Genomic DNA, 17,025 nt, shown 5'->3' with positions numbered 1-17,025 from the left:
TCTGCTTCCCGGCAGGTTGGCACCTGTGGACAAGGGTACACAGCCCTCGGGGAAGGGGGCACAGAGCAGTAGGGAAAGGCCCTCAGGCCCATGCTGCACGCACGGGACCTCTGTCACCCTGGGGCACAACCGGCTCGGGGGAGGACTAGGCTGATTGCAAGCTCAGCTACAAGAAACCAAGGCTCCTAGCAAAAAGCAGCCCTTTCTGGTGACGATGCTAATGGCCAAGGCTTGGTGGGGATGACCATAAACCCTGGTTCCTCCAGCTGGAGCGATGGGTAAGGGGAGATCAGAAGAGCAGCAGGCAAGCAAATGAGCTTCTGCTCAGCAGAGGATGGCAGCAAGAGTCACCCGCAGAGGCTGGAAATTGCAGGTGCTTTATCTCCCCCTTTTCCCCTTTTCTCAGCAAGGAAATAAATCTTTTGGCCTGGAAACTTTCTCTTTGGCTTGTAAGGAGAGCTGTCCCTTCTCTGCTGGTGTTGCCCTGTGCTCCTGGCCAGAGTTTTCCTACCATTCTTGCTTGTACGTGGGGACTCCTCCAGGTCTCCTCACGCTCCCGGGAACTCGCTCTGAGCACAGGGCAGCCTGAGGAGCCCTGCAAAATCTGGGGACAGAGACGGTGCTTTGCAGACCTGCATGCAGTGACCGTGTGTCAAACGCACAGAGAACCTCTTGCTGCAGCTGCGGCCGGTGCCCGCGGATGCGAAGGCGGCCGTCACGGCCCCACGCGCCGTGCACAGCAGCCAGGCAGCGAGCCGGTTTGCTCTCCTCCCGCTGACCGCACGGCTCAGCGCCGCGGCCAGGAACGACTGCGTTTAAGTGCTTTCTGCCCACGCAGGCAATCGCGACTCCATTTCCATCGGTGACCCCCTGGGGCCAGGATAGGATCTAAAAGGCTGCCGTGAGGGTTCAAGCTGAGATGGGCTGGGGAAAGCCAAGGGCAATGCCCTCTTCCTCGGCTCGGCCCGTGGGGAAAGAGCGTCGGGGAACAGGCATGCCGCAGGGGAAGGGGACAGAGGGGGAGACAAAGAGAAACGCAACCCTGCCAAAAGCCCGCTCTGCCCCTTCGCAGCTGCCGGGACGTTTCCGAGAGGCGGCATGAAGGGAGGTGCGTGGCGGGGCCCTGCCATTGCAAACAGCCCCCTTGCCTGCCGGGGGGGGAACGTTCCCTGCACGGGGGGATTTTGCTTTCCCAGCTCGGTTCCCGTCACCCTCTCCGCTGCCACAAGGACCCAGGTGGTGGGACTTGCAAACTAAACAACATCTTCCATCTGCTCCCGCGCACCGGCTCGGGAGATTACGGAGGCGATAATTGCATACTTGGCACAGCAAAATTATCCAGAGCGAGAGATAAAAGGCCGGAACCAGCTGGAGATAATCCATCCGGGCGACCGCGGCTCCTACCCATGGCGCCGGCACGTGCACCTCACCCGCGGCAGGCCCCGGGCGCGATTCGCGCCGCGGAGGCATTCGTGGGACCCGGCCGCCATCAGGTCCGGCCTCGTGCGAGCTCCCGAAGCGGGGGCTGATCCTGCGGGTCCGAGATGGACCAAGGCTGTGGCAGGGCAGGACGAGCAGGTCCTCGGGCACCAATGTGGTGCCTCCTCCTCGCCACAACCCGGACCCGGTTGTGAACCACACAGAGCCCGGCCTGCAAGCCCAAATCTGAGTGTTTGTCAGCCCCACCCCTGGCAGCCTTGCGTGTCCGGGAGGGTCATTGCATTCCCGTTGCCTGGCTCCTGCTGCTCCCGGACTGCTGCAGCTCATGCATGATGCTTCCCTCACATCAAACACCTTTTAATTGCCCCTCAGCTGAAGGCCTGCAAAAATTGAGTGGATAGCTAGCAAACCTCAGAGGCCCACGGGGTCCGCGCTACCTGGTGTCCCATGCACCGGCACGATCTGGGGCTGCATCAACTGGAAACATCCTGAGAAAGGACCCTCGAAAATGAATAATAATAAAGGAAAAAAAAACCCTACAGCTGCTGTAGAGAAAAGGGCACAATGAATTCTCCTTAATATATACTCAGACTTGATGGTTTTAAATTTTACTCAGGAAATAAGCAGTATCGGGCACACGATATTTAATCTCAGCAGCCCTGGGTATCTCTCTGCCTTGCACACTCTCCTCCCTCTTTCATTTTCAATTCCAGTGCTGCAAAGTGGCACAAAACCGGGCAAACTGGGGCTGACTCGAGCCAAGGCCCGGGGAATGAGGGGTCTCTAGGATGAGTCCGACCCCCCCGCATCCCCCCCCCCGCCCCCGTCTCCGGGCCGGTTGCTTCACCCGGGCCAACACATCGGGCGCGGGGCAAAGTCCGCGGCAGCGGCAGCGCCGGCGGCGCCAGGCGCTCGCCGCCCGCCCGGAGCTGCCAGGGGCCCGCGGAGGTCAGTGGGCGCCCCCCGGGGGGCTGGGGGGCCGCATCGCCCCGCGCCCCCGCCGCGGCCGCTGGGCCTTGTAGTCCGCCGTCGAGGCGGGGCGGGGGGGGGGGGGGGGAAGCCGCGGAAACTACATTTCCCATGACTGCCGCCGCGGGGGTAAGAGGCGAGCAGGAAGCGCGGCGGGGGCTGCCGGGGGGGGAGGGGGGCGCGGCGCTGCGGGGCGCCCCGAGGGGGTCCCCGGGCTGCCCCGCCGCCATCGCCGGGGGCGGCCGGGGCCGCGGGGCGGCCGAGCCCCGCATGCCGCCGGGAGATGCTTTGCCCTTCGCCGGGGACTGCTGCGGCGGCCTGAGCAATCTGGATTACAGCAAGGTATCGGGGGAGCGGGGCGGGGGAAGATGGGCGGCGGGCGCCCCTCGCCGGCGCGTCGGGGCCGCGCCGAGGGCGCGCACGGAGCCGCGTCCCGCCGCGCCGCCGCCTGGACGGGTGTGCCCGGGGGGCCCCGCTCTGCTCCCCCCGCACACCACGGCTCCGGCCCGGCTCCGGCCCGGCGCGGCCCTTGCGTGCCGCGGCGGGGGCCGGGGCGCAGCTCGGCTCCGGCCCCGCCGCCAACGCACGTGCGGCTGCGGCGCGGGGGACGAGGGCTGCGCACGCCGGGCCGCGCCGGGCCGGGCCGGGCCGCGCCGGGCCGCGCCGGGGAGGGGAGGGCGACACGACCCGGAGCAGGGATCGCCCAACGCGGGGGCGGCGGCGCGGCCGGCCCCGTGCTGCGCGCTTCGTTCCCGTGACCGTTGCAAACGCCGGTTCCGGCGTTCGCGCGGCTGCGTCGGGCCGGGCCGTGAACGGCAGCGGAGTTACCGCTGCTCCGCTCCGGAACCGGGCAGGTTTAGCGCCCGTTGTCTGAGATGCGGGGGTCCGGGCCGCCCCTCGGGGTGACCGTCGAGGAAAGGCGGAGGGGAGCTCGCGCCTGCGGGCGACGGCGCTGGCCCCCGGCGCGGATGCGTGGGAAAAGTCCCCAGGAGTTCAGCGCCTCTCGAGCCTTTCGGGAGCTGCCCCGGACGCTCGCCCCCAGCCCGGGGCTGGCTGGCTCGCCGGCCCAGCTCTGGGCACCCCTTGCCTGCCTGGGGTGCCCGCGACCGAGCCCGCGGCTCCTCTGCCGGCTCCCGGGTGCAGTTATGTATTGCCCGCCGGGGAGGAGGGGGCAAAGTTGGATGTTCTGTGCTCGTTACGCAGTCGTCTCAGCTCCTTGCAGAGACAGCTCATCCTAATGGGCTCCCTTTTTATCCCTAAAAGCACGTCCTAGGCACAGGCCAATCTGCTTCCCGCTGGCAGCAGCAAATTTGGCCGTTCAGGAGGAAAAAAAAGAAGGTGAGTGCAATGTTAATGATGTTGCCAGCCGGGAGTTAGTAGGTCAAGAAGCTTTTGTTCAGCCCGTGCTGGCGGTGTGCTCAGCGCCGTACGCGCCGAGAGGAGAGAAGCCGTCCTGGTCCCCCGCGCGCTGCAATTGAAGCGAGACCGGACAGTTCGGCCCCGGCGCGAACAGCTTTGTGGGTGCCCGGGGCACGGCTCGAGGAAGGACACCAGGCGCTGAAGGGAGGATTCCCCCTCCCTTCCCCGTTTGCCGGCGTTTTGCCCCAGAGCTGCTGCAAGCGCTTCGCCACAGCGCGGGGGCCGAGCCCGGTGGGAATTTTGCTCCCGGACAGGCGAGGCGAAGCCGGTGCCTTTGCGAGAAGGGGCCGCGCTGCTGCTCCGGGCGGCCCTCCCCGTCCCCTGGCACCCAAAGGCCTTGCAAACACAGCTGTGCTTGGGAAGCAGAAACCTTCCTCGTCTCGATGTTGTCTTGGTTTTGATTCAAGTGGGGGAAGGGCTTTGGCTGGGCTATTTTGTCTTTTGTTTTCAAAGTTTCTGACAAAAAAAAAAAAAAAAAAGAAAAAACAAGCGTTGGCTGTTTTTCATCCAAATACCGCTGCAGGGAAAGGGGGCAGGGAGAGAGAAGCAGCGTGGGTTATTGCATGGAAAAAATGCTGACAATTTCAGGGAGCTGTCCTGGGAAAAATGCCTCTTTCTTCAAAGCAAAAAAAGGGGAAACAAATTTTAAGTTTTTTTCCCCTTTTGTTAAGTGAGATAGAAAAGTCTTTTGCAGCTTTTTACAGTGCAGACACGTTCCCCCCTGCCATGGGGTGGGTTTGTGTTGCTCTTACTTTAGGGAGGGAGAGTTGGAGGCTCATTGCTTGCCACTTCTGTGAAGACGAGCATCCCGGAGGCAGTGCTCTGCCCCCGGGGACGCCGAGACCCTGCGAAACGGGGGTTTTCTGGGCCGGGGAAGCGTGCCGGGCTCGTGCAGCACCGCGGTGCGTGTCCTCGCAGCAGAGCCGCTGCTCTGCCCACCCTTGTAACCGCGCGCGGGCCACGGCCAAAATCCCCACCGGCCGCCCAGGTTCTCCAGCGCTTCTGGGGTTTGCTGCCGGTGGGATGCGAGAGGCAGGTGGGGGGATGCCGGCTCGGAGGAGCCCCCGTCCCCTTTTTGGGCTTTGCATCCTCGGCAGAGCGGGGAGCTTTGCAGGCCGCCTTCTGGGGGCCGCTCCAGCGCTGGTGCAGCCTTGCAGCGCTGCCGGCGCGTTTGACTTCGGAAGCGTTCGGGTTCACGAGCCGGTGCCTCCGGCATCACCCGCAGCCCCGGTGACCCCCTCTTCCCCCCCCCCAGGTGGACGTGAGAGCCATGGCGCGGCTGTTGGGCTACGTGGACGTGACGGACGCGGGCTTCACTGCGGCCGTCCTCAGCATCGCCTTCAACCCGCTCTTCTGGAACGTGGTAAGAGCAGCCGGCGCCCCGGCCGCCCCGCTGCTTTCCTCCCCCCTTTGCCAGCTGCCCCGGGCCCGTCCGGTTGCAAACAGCCTCCCGCCTCGGCGAAACGCTCCTGACGGCGTCTCGCGCCCCGCGGGAGCTCCCCGGCCTCGCTGGGGGCGCGCTGGGAGCCGGGAACGGGGACCGCTCTGCTGCCCCGATGCGCGGGCTCGTCCCTCCTTGCAGGAGCAGCGAGCGCTGCAGAGCCGATGCGCGAGGCGGGGAGCCCGGGCCGGCAAAGGGGCAGGGTGACGCCTCCCTCGGGAGCGCTGCTGCGGTCCGGGGGCGCAACGCTCTCCTGGCAGCGCGCGTGGAAACGGGATGTCATCTCAGCAGAGTTCCCCTCTCCCACCCCCGGTGCTTTCACCCAGTGGGAGTCTCCTTCAAAAGGCCCCTTTTTCTCGGCGCGCTCCGAGCGCGGGGGCTCTTGAGATTGTCTCGCGTTGGGCTTTGGAAAAGCGAGGCTTTCTGAGCCGTGAGTCACTTCGGAAACCTCCGTCGGAGTGCTTTGTTGCAGCCTCCCTAATTTTTCATGCAATGCATTATTAAAACATCTCACGGTGTCTGAAATGCGAGCTAGAATATGCCGCGTTATTTCAACTGCGGAGTCATCATTTAGCTAAAAGAATCAATGAACAAGAAGATTCAGGATGTGGTCTCAGGGGGAAGAGACTGGCTTCAGTGAGAAACTGCATAAAAGGGGAAGAAAAAAGTACTTTATTGGCGTCTGCTGCTACGCCTGTGACTCGTGGGATGCCCGCAGCTTGGGGAATAGCGTGGCTTTTTGGATTAAGCATTTGGCTGTGGTTAAAGGACAGGGAAAGCTGATGTAACAGCAGGAAGTTCATTGCTCTAGGTTGTTCCTGTGCCCTGGCGGCCTCTGAAGAGCTTTGCCGTCGGCGGCAGGTGGCACTGCGAGCAAGACGTGCCGGGCTGTGCGGGCCGCACGGCCGTGCGGCGAGCAGCCTGAGCGGTCCAAAGCTCTGCGGGGGTCAGCGTGCAGCTAGACATTTCCCCAGCTGCAAGGGGGCTGCGTGCCCCCCGTGCAGCTCCGGCTCCGTCACTCCTGGCCTGCGGCTTGCACCGGGCACGGGTTGAAAGCTCCCGCGCCCGTGCCGAGGGACCGGCAGCCCCGGGCGAGCCGTGCTCTCCGGTGCATTTTAGCAGGAATGGCCCTGGCCATCCCTAGAAATTCCCTAACCTGCTTCCTTTCCCTCCTCCGGTCCTTCCTTCCGTGTGACCAGTGTGCCCTGCCTGCCCCGTGCCACCAGCTTTTCCCTCTTTCTGTAAATCCCTGCGCAGCCTCCCTGTGTCTTGCGCTCTTTGATTTCCCTCCCAGCAGCTGTGCTCGTCTCTGCGTGCGAGCTGCCTTGCCCGGGCTTGCAAGCGCCTCGGTGCGGAGGCTCTGGATTTCTGTGCGGAGCCAGGAGCACCTCTCTGCGCTTAACGCCGAGCGCGGGGCACTGGTGAAAACGCCTCCTGCGCCCGAGACCCCCGACTCGGGGAGCAGGGGGGGCAACGGCGGGGGCGACACGTTGCTTCAGCTCGACGACTTAACGTGTCCCCGCTTCCCTCCCCGCAGGCGAGCGCCGCGGGGGTGCCGCGAGCGCGTCCCTCCCCGGGACACCCCGTGTGTCCCCCCCGAGCCCGGCTCGGGGAGTCTCCTTCCCCCCGCCCCGCGCGGTGCCGGGCTCAGGTGGGACCGGAGCAGGCAGGACGGTGGGAGAAATTTCCTGCCCGTTGGTAACTATAGAAGATATTAAGGAACTGATAGGAGACAGATGTTTTAAACCCAGGAAAACCAATGTGCTGGCACGTTTAGAGAGCGCGCTGCCGCCCGGGGAGTTTCTGGGCTAGAGTTTTTGGAGGTTTCTAACGCTGTCGCAGCAATAGAAGAGCGAGTGGCGTAACGGCGAGGCAGGTAGTCTGACGTCCATCAGCACGCAAGTGGCTTTCGAGCGGGGAGGACGTAACTCATCAATCCTTCCCTTGATTGGAAACTCTTAAAAATTTACGACTGGCGTCACGGACCGATTTAGAAACGTCGCGTCTGCGACTGCCCGACGGGAGCTGCACCTCCGGTGAACCCCGCAGACGCCCCGGCCTCCTGCAGGAACTGCGCGTTTAGAGTGGAGGGACGGAGTGAGCGCAGCTTAGCGGGACTCGAGAGCAAATAGCCCCCACAGACCCCCAGCAGACCGGTGTGATTTCGGTCTTCGAGGTTGCAGCTTCTCCTGCTCTAGGCTGCTGCCAAGCGTTTAAGCGCCGTGAGGTTTTGATTAAGAAGTGGCTGCGCGGGCGCTTCGGCTCACAAAGCCTGCCTCCTGATGGATGTGTATCTCTTGGTTCATTTATTTTTAATTTCCCTTCCTTGCCTCCTCCTTCGGAGGCTGGAGAAATCTGCCAAGTGGATGAGAAGCTCTCGGCGGGGTGGCGGCGGGGAGGGAGGGTTGCAGACGCCGGCAGCCCGATTGCACCTACCTCTGACCACTTCTTGCTAAAGCCCGGGGAAGGTGGCGGGCCCCAGGCCTCCGCGGAGCGCCGGGAAGCGGCCGGGGAGCTCGGCAGCGATCGGGGCTCGGCCCGAGCCCCGAGGAACCTGCTGGCGCTGCGGACTTCAGCAGCTCCGTTAGTCTTATCGCGGGAAAGATCGGAAGGGGGCTTGATTTTGCTGCCTTAGTACCTCCCCGGGGAAAAGAAATTGCAGAGTATGAAAAGGCTCTTTAGCCTGGCAGCCGGGCGAGGGCTGGGGCTGGAGGCAGCAGGCAGAGCCGGGGCGACGGGCTGAGTAGGGCTGAGGAAGGCTGCGCGGCGGCACCAAAATCCTCGGCGGGGGCCGCTGCACGCGGGTCGCCGCGCTCGGCACCGGGCAGTCGGTTGAGATCTCAAGGGCCGTGCTAGGAGCGGGCCGGGCTAAGTGGTGCGATGGTCTCTCCTGGCCTTAAAAGTCTGCAAATCTGCGAGTTTTGTGGGTTCTCGTGCAAATGAAGAGTGCAGCTGCTGGCGAAAGCGGGAGAACAGCCTTCAGCTGTCTTTCGGAAAGCGCTTTTAGATGCCGTTGTGGAGAACCCGGCGCAGCGACGAGGATTAGCTGCCTGTAACAGGTGCTAGATTAATAGCAGGGCTAAAAGCTGCGCCGTAAGGCAATTGCCTGGAGAAAGCGTTATTTGCTGGGGTAAATCTGGGCTTGTGACAGAGCCTTGCATCCTTTCTTACATCTCTGGTTTTAAAATGTCACCAGCGGCTCTGATGCGTTTCATCCTTTGTGCCGGCGGCGAACGCACATTATTCGTAATTGGGCTCTCTAGCAGGCAGCAATAGCCGCTTTCGTTTCCTACGATACCTGCAAAAGAACAAGGGTTTGGGTTTTCTTTCCCCTTTCTCCCCTCTAAACAGAATTTACTGGCAATTTTATTCTGAGCGATGCTGTAACGCTTCCCACTAGGGCAGCAAGAGCTGCCGCGCGATGCTGTAACGCCCGTCGGGAGCCGTTTGGCATCGGTTGTCTGGGCTAACTCGTAACAAACGCCCCGGGATTTTGATTGCCATGAGTCGAATGTCCTTCTGGCCGAGCGTGTAACAGTGTACCTGCGTGGCTGCTAAATTTAGCGCCATGGCGCTCCGCATAACAGGCACCGAAACTGGGTCAGCTCCTGCAGCCGCCCGGCCGGCAGCCCCGGCACCCGGAGGAAGCGCCGCGGCCGGGGGCAGGGGAGGAAGCCGCCGGTGCGCCGAGCGCGGCAGGGTCTCAGCCCTCGGGGCGGCCGGGCCATTCCCGTGCGCGGGCAAGGGGGACGCCGGCTGCTCGCGGCGTGGATTTGGGTCTCGGCTAGGGCAAGGCGTTCGGTGAGGCCAGAATCTCTCCCCAACCTTGTATTCCCCTATGGCCCAGCCGACCCAGCGAGCAAACACCTTTTCTGCGATGCAGAAAGCTTGTTTGGAAACCCAGTGTATTTGTTGTGCGTCCTGGACTTCTCGTATTTGCGGTTCAGAAATAACCTGCAGGCTGCCAGCAGCCCTGCTATGGTAAGTCAGCGCGTGCACAAAGGATGAAAAAATACATTTAGGGTAAGAGTCTTGTTTTCATATGCATCGGAGGGTTATTTATAGCCCTGGACGCAGGGAGAGGCCCTTTCCTCGCTGTCCTCCGCCTCCCCTGCCCTGCACGCTGCTGCCGAACGCTTTCTGCAGCTGACGAGGTGCTGCTCAAAGCCGCTCATCTATAAAATTGCAATTACATCCTGCAGGGCAAGGTGAAAACGCAACTGGAGGAGAAAAAGGAAGTGTTATCCTTCACCTAGACCGGGAGGTGGGAGAGACGCGGGGCTGAGGGCAGCGCAGGGGATTCGTGGGATCTGCCCGGCGCCGGGAGCGAGCGCCCGGGTGCCGACCCGAAGGCTCCCGCCAGCACCCTCGGCCCGGTTTGCCATTCAGCGCCTTGTTGGCCAGGCAGGACCCATGGGTGCAGGTGAGCTCCGCTTCAGCGGGCTCGTTGCTCTCCAAGGGCTTCTTGGGGAAGGAGAGCTCCGTTACCAGCCGGGGGAGCAGGGACACGGATCCCCCCAGAATAACTGCAGAGGGTTTACTGCGGTGTCGCTGCCGGAGACCTTGCTCCGAGGCGCTTGTGGGTGACCGCCTGTAGCCTGAGAGCTCCTGCAGCCCCTCTCCGGTTCCCGCGGAGCAGCCCCTTCCCGAGCGGCCCCGCGGGCAGCTGCCCTTCCCTCCTCCGAGCGTGAGCCATTTCCTGAGTGCTAAAATTGGAAGTGGGAGCCACTGAAACAGAAAAATGCTCATTTCTCCCCCTTCCCCTTGACTGTAAAACGGGGATGCGAACACATTTTTCCTCATTTTCTCTGTTCCCCCCCCACCCCTTGGTGAGCTCCAAAGAGGCATTTATTTCCAGGTGCTCGAGCGGCGACAGCAAGCGGGCAGGAAAGCAGATGCAGCCCTCCTGTTCTCCTCCTGCTGTGCTCTGCTGCGTCCCCGGGACGGACGCAGCTGCAGATGGCCCTTGGCAGGAGCATGCCGCGTCCCCGCTATCTCGGGCGCGAGGCGAGATAGCGCGGGAGCCTGCTCGCGGCAGCCTTGGCCAGGCAGCCGGGCACCGCGGGGAGCGTCGTCTCCCCTAAAGCAGGCGGAGCGCCGCCGGCACCCCCGTGTCCCCCGTTGTAAGGCGTCCTTGCAGAGCTTTCAAACCCCAAGCCGCAGCCCCGGGAGAAACGCTACGGTCTTGGAAGCCGGTGGTGACGCGGGTGTCGGCGGAGGCCGTCGGCTGGGGATACAGGCGGCGAGTCCCGGGCTCGCGCGCCCGCAGGTGCCTTCATCAAACCCTCCTGGCCTCGGGGTCGGTAGGAGGACCGCAGCTCTTGCTTTGCCTCTGTGTCGTTGCAGTGACTTTACCCAGTTGGAAGTTTGGAAGTTTCTTGGGTTTTTTTTTTTCCTCCCTCCTTGCAAAATCTTTTTTGCTCCGTCTGCTCCGTCCCGCGGGCCGGGGGCGATGCAGCGTGGGCTCCTCGCACGGGTCGCGGCGCGTGAGCAGCTGCTTTGTCTCGCCGGAGGGTTTTCGCACATTCATTTTTGGTGCGATCCGTTTTGTACCTGTTGGAAGAAAAGCAGGCTGTGAGCAGCTAATACCCCCGAGTGGGTGAAATGGAGATGGGTTTTAGCAGTTTTCTCTGCGTTCTGCTTTGGGGGAAAGCCTGGCCGCCCGACGCCTTCGTCGCCTCTTTTGTTCGGCGCGAGGGTTGCTCGTTACCTGGTTTGTGCTTCTCTCACAGAAGGAGCTGCAAGTGTACCAGCTCCCCGCCGTAAAAGCACAAAAGCCGTTTGCAGGGAAGGAGAAAGTCCGTGCAGCTCCGATGACCCTTTAGAGTACTCCTTCTGCCTGTTTTCCTCCTCGCCTACCCTTTCTCCAGGACCAGGCTCTCCTGCCCGGCGCGGACGCGTGCTGTGCTTGCGCCCTTCCCCAGCGTGCTCCGTGCCCGGGCCACGTGCCTCCCCCGGCTCTCGCCTGCGGTGACTTTATTTGTAGCCTGCAAGATCTTCCCACCAAGCCAGACACGAGGAAAATACTTTCCCCCCTCTTCCAGGAGCAGATATCTATCCAAGGGTCTTCCCTAAGGTGTTCCCTGCAAACAGACGGTGGGTCGATCCTCCTCCCGTGGCCTGGAGGAACCATCCTCATCCTCTTCGTCTGCAGGCAGACAAGCCTGGACCCCTTCCCTGTTGGCCGGAGCACGGGACAAGGCCTCCTCGCTCAATGCCTCTGGCTCGAGCCTCTGCTTTGCTGCAGAAACTCCCTTTGGGGAAGTCAAAGTTGAGCTGCTTCCTCGCCAGCATTGCTGGGTGAAGTGTCCTTGTCCTTTCTGTGTTTTTTTCTACGCTATATAACATTTTTAGCGACAAAGCATGCCTGTTAAGAGCCCTTTCCTGTTTATTTCTATCAGGACGTTGTTTTAATGACTGCAGAGTTACTCATTTGATTTCCAAGGCCGGAGAGCAGAAATGAATTAATCTCGTTTCACAACTTTTCGTCTTGCAACCATTTTCCGGGGGGGGATCACCCGGTCGTGCCAGCCGGAGCGTTGCCTAACCCGCGCTTGGGGATCGTCGCTTTGCTCCCCACACCTGGCAGCGTTGGTCCCTGGGTGGGTGCCGCGGGCTTGTCGCGAGGGTCCTCGGTGGCAACACGTGGGGACCACCGGCCTGGCTCCAAAGCCCCGGCACAGCTCCGGGCTCTGCGGTGCTCCGGGTCTAGCAAACACCCCTTCGCGCTCCTCCGGCAAAAACGAGAGGAGCAAAGGACCGTAAATGGACTTGGGCATCATGCGTGGAGCTTGCACACACTTCCCTTCGTGCTGAACTTCGAGGCTTCGGAGAGGGCAGGAGTTCCCTGGAGCACCCGTTTGGGTGATGACTAATTGCTTGCTTGACTTTGGGGTTATGTTTGTTGCACTGAACAAATAAGTAAGGGCACATGGTTGCACCTGGGGCCTCGCATAAACGTCCCCAGAAACCCCATTTTTAACACCAACAAGCCCCAAGGGGTTTGACTATTGTATTTAACCCTTCAGACTCTTATTGCTGGTTTTATTTTGCTCTGTAAATCGGTCTAGTTGGCAGCTCCGCATGCCCAGGACGACTTAGACTGGTCTTTGGAGCCCAGTAAAGTTTGAAGCGCTGGATAAAAAATTAAATGCATGCAGTTATTGCTACGTCCCCTTCCCAAAGAAGCGCAGAAAGACTTTCCCGCGCCGGCGTCCTGCTTGTTGTGCCGCCGGGTTTGAACATCTCATCCCCGGGGCCGGGAGAACAGGGCGCGCGACTCCCCGTCTTACATAAAGATCACGTTGTCCCTCGCTATTGTTGGCCGCTCGGACGACAGCAGCGCTATAGGCGCCGGTGTCCTCGGCTCCGTGGGAAATGTTCCCGAGGGTAGGTTAACACGGAACATGCAACACGATAGCTTGAACTTGAGCCGAACACCAAGAAAGCCAGCGGCCCTCGAGCCGGACTCTGCCCGTGCAACGGGTGCCTCTTTTCCAGCGAACTCGCACCACTCTGCGAAGGGGGATTAGGTTGCTATTGCATTTTGTGTTCTGCAAGGCTTATTTATTTTTTTCACCCCCCCCCCAGCCCTTTCCCCCGCCCTTGTCCCAGCGTTTGGGAGAGCGCAGAGCAAGTACACGCTGTCCAGGAGGACAAGTGTGTTAGGAGTCCTCGCTGGCAGGCTTATTCCGCGGAATTAAGCCCTAATTTCAGCAAAGGGCAGCAGGAGAGCGGCTACGGCTCTGGGAGAAGCTGTTCTGTGCGCTGTTTGCAAACAGAGAGGCGCTGGCCCAGCGCTGCAGGTCCTGGCCATCACGATATTACAGCCAACGAAGTCACTGTGCTTCTTTAGGATTAAGCACAAAATTTGCCGAGTGGTTTACAATTAAACCGCTCGTGTTTCCTCCCGCTGCGCTGCCGCTGGTCCTTGCGCTTGTTGTCCTGCTGGTTTTGGGGCAGGGCTTTAAAGCGTTCCTAATCACCGCCCGTCTGCCCTTTCGGCAGCCCGTCGGCGCCGCGGCCCGCGTTGGCCGTCGCGTGCGGTCGCGACGTGCCGCTGGGCGCTGCCCCGCGGTGTTAGGGCGAGGGATGCTGACGGCGAGGAACGCCGGGTAGCGCGTTACGGAGAGCGGGGCTCGGCGCGCCGGGGCGCGAGCTTGGCGGCCGGTTATTGCCAGCCCGGGTGGAAACGGCGTTTCTGTCTCTCTCGTCAGTCGCTGCCTAATGATTGTAATTTCCACTCGCTGAGAAACTCGGGCTCTAATGGACATCATTAACGGATACATGAGACGCTACCAGAGCTGCGTTAGAGGCAGAGAGGAAGAAAATAACCCCTGCGTGGAGGCAATTTTATTATTTATTTGTAGCAATAGGAGTGATCCTGAATTAGTATCGGATTCGGCTGTGCGGCTAATGAGCTGAGCAGAGCTGGAATCCAAGGAAACTTATTAAGGAAAACAAACCGCGTGCGTGTCGAGATGCTTCTGCCGGCTCCCAGCCTTCCTCCTGGCCCCTTTCCCCTCCCCACCGCCCGTTCCTTCGGCGCGGTGGAAGAGCTCCAACAGCTGATTTAATCTCTAAGGCCGCGGAGCCGAAGCGTTTCCACTCCCACGTGCCCCGTCTGCTTTAAGGATCGCCCCGCGGGAAACGCCGCGGCATCCTGGCCCGCTTTTCGGGCGGGCGCGGAGCGGGTCCTCGCCGGTCCGGCCTGTCGGGGACGCGGCGGCGGAGCCGGCGCCGCGGGAGCCCCCGAGCCCGTTCCGGAGCCGCCGCTCAAACGCGGGTCGTGCGGGAGCGGGAAAAGCCGCCGGAGTTATCCAGCGTCTCCCGCGTGGCGTTACAGGAGTCTCTGCAATGGATCGGAGACATCAAGAAACGTCAGAGTCTTCGGGTCACCTCCGTCCTCTTTCACCTGGAACCAGGGAAGAGCTGTCTCACTCCAGCAAGAGGTTTTTTTTTTTTTTTTTTTTACGTAGGACGCATTTGCTGAAAAATTGTCCATTTTTATTCCAGCTAAAATAACTGTTTTTATCAGCCTCGTCTTACTTGCAACTGTGTTAGTGATTTCAAGTGCAGGTTCGCAGCAATAATTGGAAAGCTTTGAAAAGCCGGATGGATGCTTTGTACCAAAGATAGAAAGCTTTGTCCCTGCCTTTAAAACCCAACCCAAGACGCTGGAGCCTGCGGTGAATTTGGAGGGACTTGACCTCAGCGCCGTGGATCAGCTGTCGAAAGCAGAGCCCGATTTGGAAACAACGCAACAGAGTGGAGGCGATAAAATAGAAGGGAAGTCTTAAAAAAAATCTTAAAAAAAAGGAGCCACCTATAGAGCCCTTGCTGACGGTGTGGTGCAGCAAAGAGCCCGTCTTGATGTATCGCCGCCGGTTCAGACGTCGCCGTGCTTGAAACTGGGTCTTCGGGCGGACGGCCCGTGGGAGGAGAGCGCCCGCGCGCGCCGTGGGTCGGCTCCTCGCCCCAGCTCGGCTTTTTTAGTGCTTGCACAAGTGCGAGCAATGGGGGGAGGAGGAGAAGGAAAATTCAGGATCGGGCACGGGCGGGTTATCTAAAGCGCTCGACGCTTTCGATTGCTTCCGGCCGACCGGCGAAGGTGCCCGCTGCAAGGATTGCGCGAGCGAAAGCAGATGTGCTTCGACCGGGGAAGCGCCGTGAGCCTCAAGAAACGCGTGGAAATACCCGTTTACGGGGGTTTCCGCCTTGGTTCGGCGTGCAGAGCGCGGAACGCCGGAGAGGGGAGGAGGAAACCGTCCGAGATGCCACGGGACGAAGCGCTCCGCCGTCCCGCAACGGGAGAGCTCTTCTGGCAGCAGCCAGCGGCTCGTGTCCCCGCAGTAACCCCCGAACGCTCGCGCAAGCGCAGCCTGTGCCTTGCCCCGCTCCGTTAGGAAACCGTGCCGTCCGATCGCTGGATGGGAGCCGGGCCGGAGGGCCACCGGCCAGCAGAAGGCCTGTTCCGACCGTCCAGGCTGGTCTCCCGCGGCTGCGGCGCGGCACCCAGCCGCTTCTCGGTCCAGGGGAGCCAGGCGGAGGCGGCCCACGGGGAGAATTAATTAACGGAGCTCGTTCTGGGTTACTCAAAATCACCAACCTTCAGCTTCCAGCTCTTCTGACGTAAGTCACAGGCTCCCTGCCACGAGGAGAAACCGTTCAGATTTTGTGTTGGAAATTGCTGGCAAATAGGAGCCCATATTCCGTGTCGGATTTGTTTTTATTGAAGAGGAGGGGATCTGGCTCATGGAACATCGGCGGGCCCCGACCGCCGTGGTGTGCTTTAAGCAGGGGCATGTTTTCATTGCGACCTGCTAATGAGATGGTACTTGGACAAATCACATAAACACTATTAGAGAAATGAAATTTTATTATCTAGCTGTTCATCATGAGTGGATTCAAGGTAAAGAGCCGTGCGGAAGTAATCTCGAGGGACCGCTCCGAGGTGAGGCGTACCCAGTCCTTACGAAACCTTTGCCTGTTTACCCGCCGGCTTGCTTTGCTCGCCCGCCTCCAGGCCGCTAGCGAGGTGCCCTGCGCCGTGCCGGTGCAACTGCTCTCCCTGCGAAGGGCTGCAGGATTTTATTCTTTTTAAGGCAAAATTCCTGCATAGTTTAGGCAGACTGGGGTTTCTGCAACGGTTCCACTCTCGAATCAGTGGATGCACTTCCCTGCCCGTGGCGACGTGCTCGGGCGGGCTCCCTTTGACCCCTCTCGCCTGCAGCGTGCCGCTCGGCGGAGAAGAGGCGCTAGAAGCAGCTTCGGCTTCAAGTCCTTCCTCTTAACCGTCTCCTTTCGGAGCGGGGCAGAGCCGGCGGCGAGGGCTGCGTCGCGCCGCGGAGGCACGCGCGGAGCGGCGATCCCGCGCCTGCCCAGCCCCGGCTCTTCGCGGGCCGGGGAGCAACGCGGTTTTGGAGAGAAGCCCCCGCTGCGCTTTTTGCTCATTGCTCTGTTTCTCTGTTCTGAGCTTTTTCGCAGGCTTGGGGGCTTTTCGGACCTCCTGTTCCACCAAGAGAGCCCCCGAACCGGCGTTTCTGTCCTCTGCGAAACGATTCCCCAGCTGCGCGTCAGCCGCTTGGCTCCAGCTGCTGCACGCTGGCGAGAACGAGTAACGGCAACCGCGCGCCCGGAGCCCGCGGAAGGCGACGGAAAAGTCTTCCTGCAGCTAGATCTGTGTCCTCCTTTTGACGGTTGCAGATGTGACCCGTGTCAGCCTTTCTTCCGTGCTGGCAGCTGGTATTTCCAGCGGACGGACGGGGCCCGGCTCCGAGGCCGGACTGTCCCGGGCGCTGGGCAGAGCCGCCGGCCGCGCGCGGTGCCTGGCCCTTCCCACGGCTCTGCAGCGTTTTCATCGCACGGACTGGAAGCCGATGCTCCGGCGCTTCGCCGAGCTGGCGTCACTCTCTAAAAGGCTTTCGGGCTCCGTTACCGTCTCAGGGCTTGCTGTGATCGAGCGCCTGTGAGCTGAGAAGCCTTCGGAGAAATAACTGGGTCCCTAGATCGGATAGTCCAGGGCCGCGGTGCCTCGCTCCGTGCGGGAAGGAGGCAGTTCAGTAAAGCGGAGCCGGCCGCGGCGTTGGCAGGAGACTCCAGCCGGCTCGCCGGAGCGCCGGCGGGCAGGAGGGACGGTGGCGCGTGGCCGCTCTCGGAGCCACCGCGCCTCGCTGGGGGAATGGGCACCGGCGGCGGGTGCAGGAGCGCGGCTGAGAACTGACGGCTCGTAGCACCTTGTGGCAGTAGGTGGGAGG

The 17,025-nt window shown here is 61.5% G+C and overlaps 1 protein-coding gene across 6 annotated transcripts in view; it reads left to right on the top strand.

The window, feature by feature from the left end:
- The first annotated feature begins 2,596 nt into the window (after positions 1-2,596).
- The window catches only part of PEMT (phosphatidylethanolamine N-methyltransferase), a 28,749-nt gene continuing 14,320 nt past the window's right edge, over positions 2,597-17,025 (top strand). For 4 of the 6 annotated variants that reach the window (XM_062588507.1, XM_062588506.1, XM_062588509.1 and 1 more), the window contains exons 1-3: positions 2,597-2,751; positions 3,673-3,747; positions 5,084-5,191. In XM_062588507.1, coding sequence (XP_062444491.1) covers positions 2,680-2,751; positions 3,673-3,747; positions 5,084-5,191 — 255 coding nt within the window. In that variant the 5' untranslated portion in view covers positions 2,597-2,679. The remainder of the gene's footprint in view (positions 2,752-3,672; positions 3,748-5,083; positions 5,192-17,025) is intronic. The other 2 variants (XM_062588510.1, XM_062588511.1) reach the window with 1 other exon arrangement.

Source organism: Rhea pennata, chromosome 15 (genome assembly GCF_028389875.1).
Source record: "Rhea pennata isolate bPtePen1 chromosome 15, bPtePen1.pri, whole genome shotgun sequence".
Taxonomy (NCBI): Eukaryota; Metazoa; Chordata; class Aves; order Rheiformes; family Rheidae; genus Rhea; species Rhea pennata.
The sequence above is the reverse complement of the archived record's forward strand: the minus strand, read 5'-3'. Positions and strand labels throughout refer to the sequence as shown.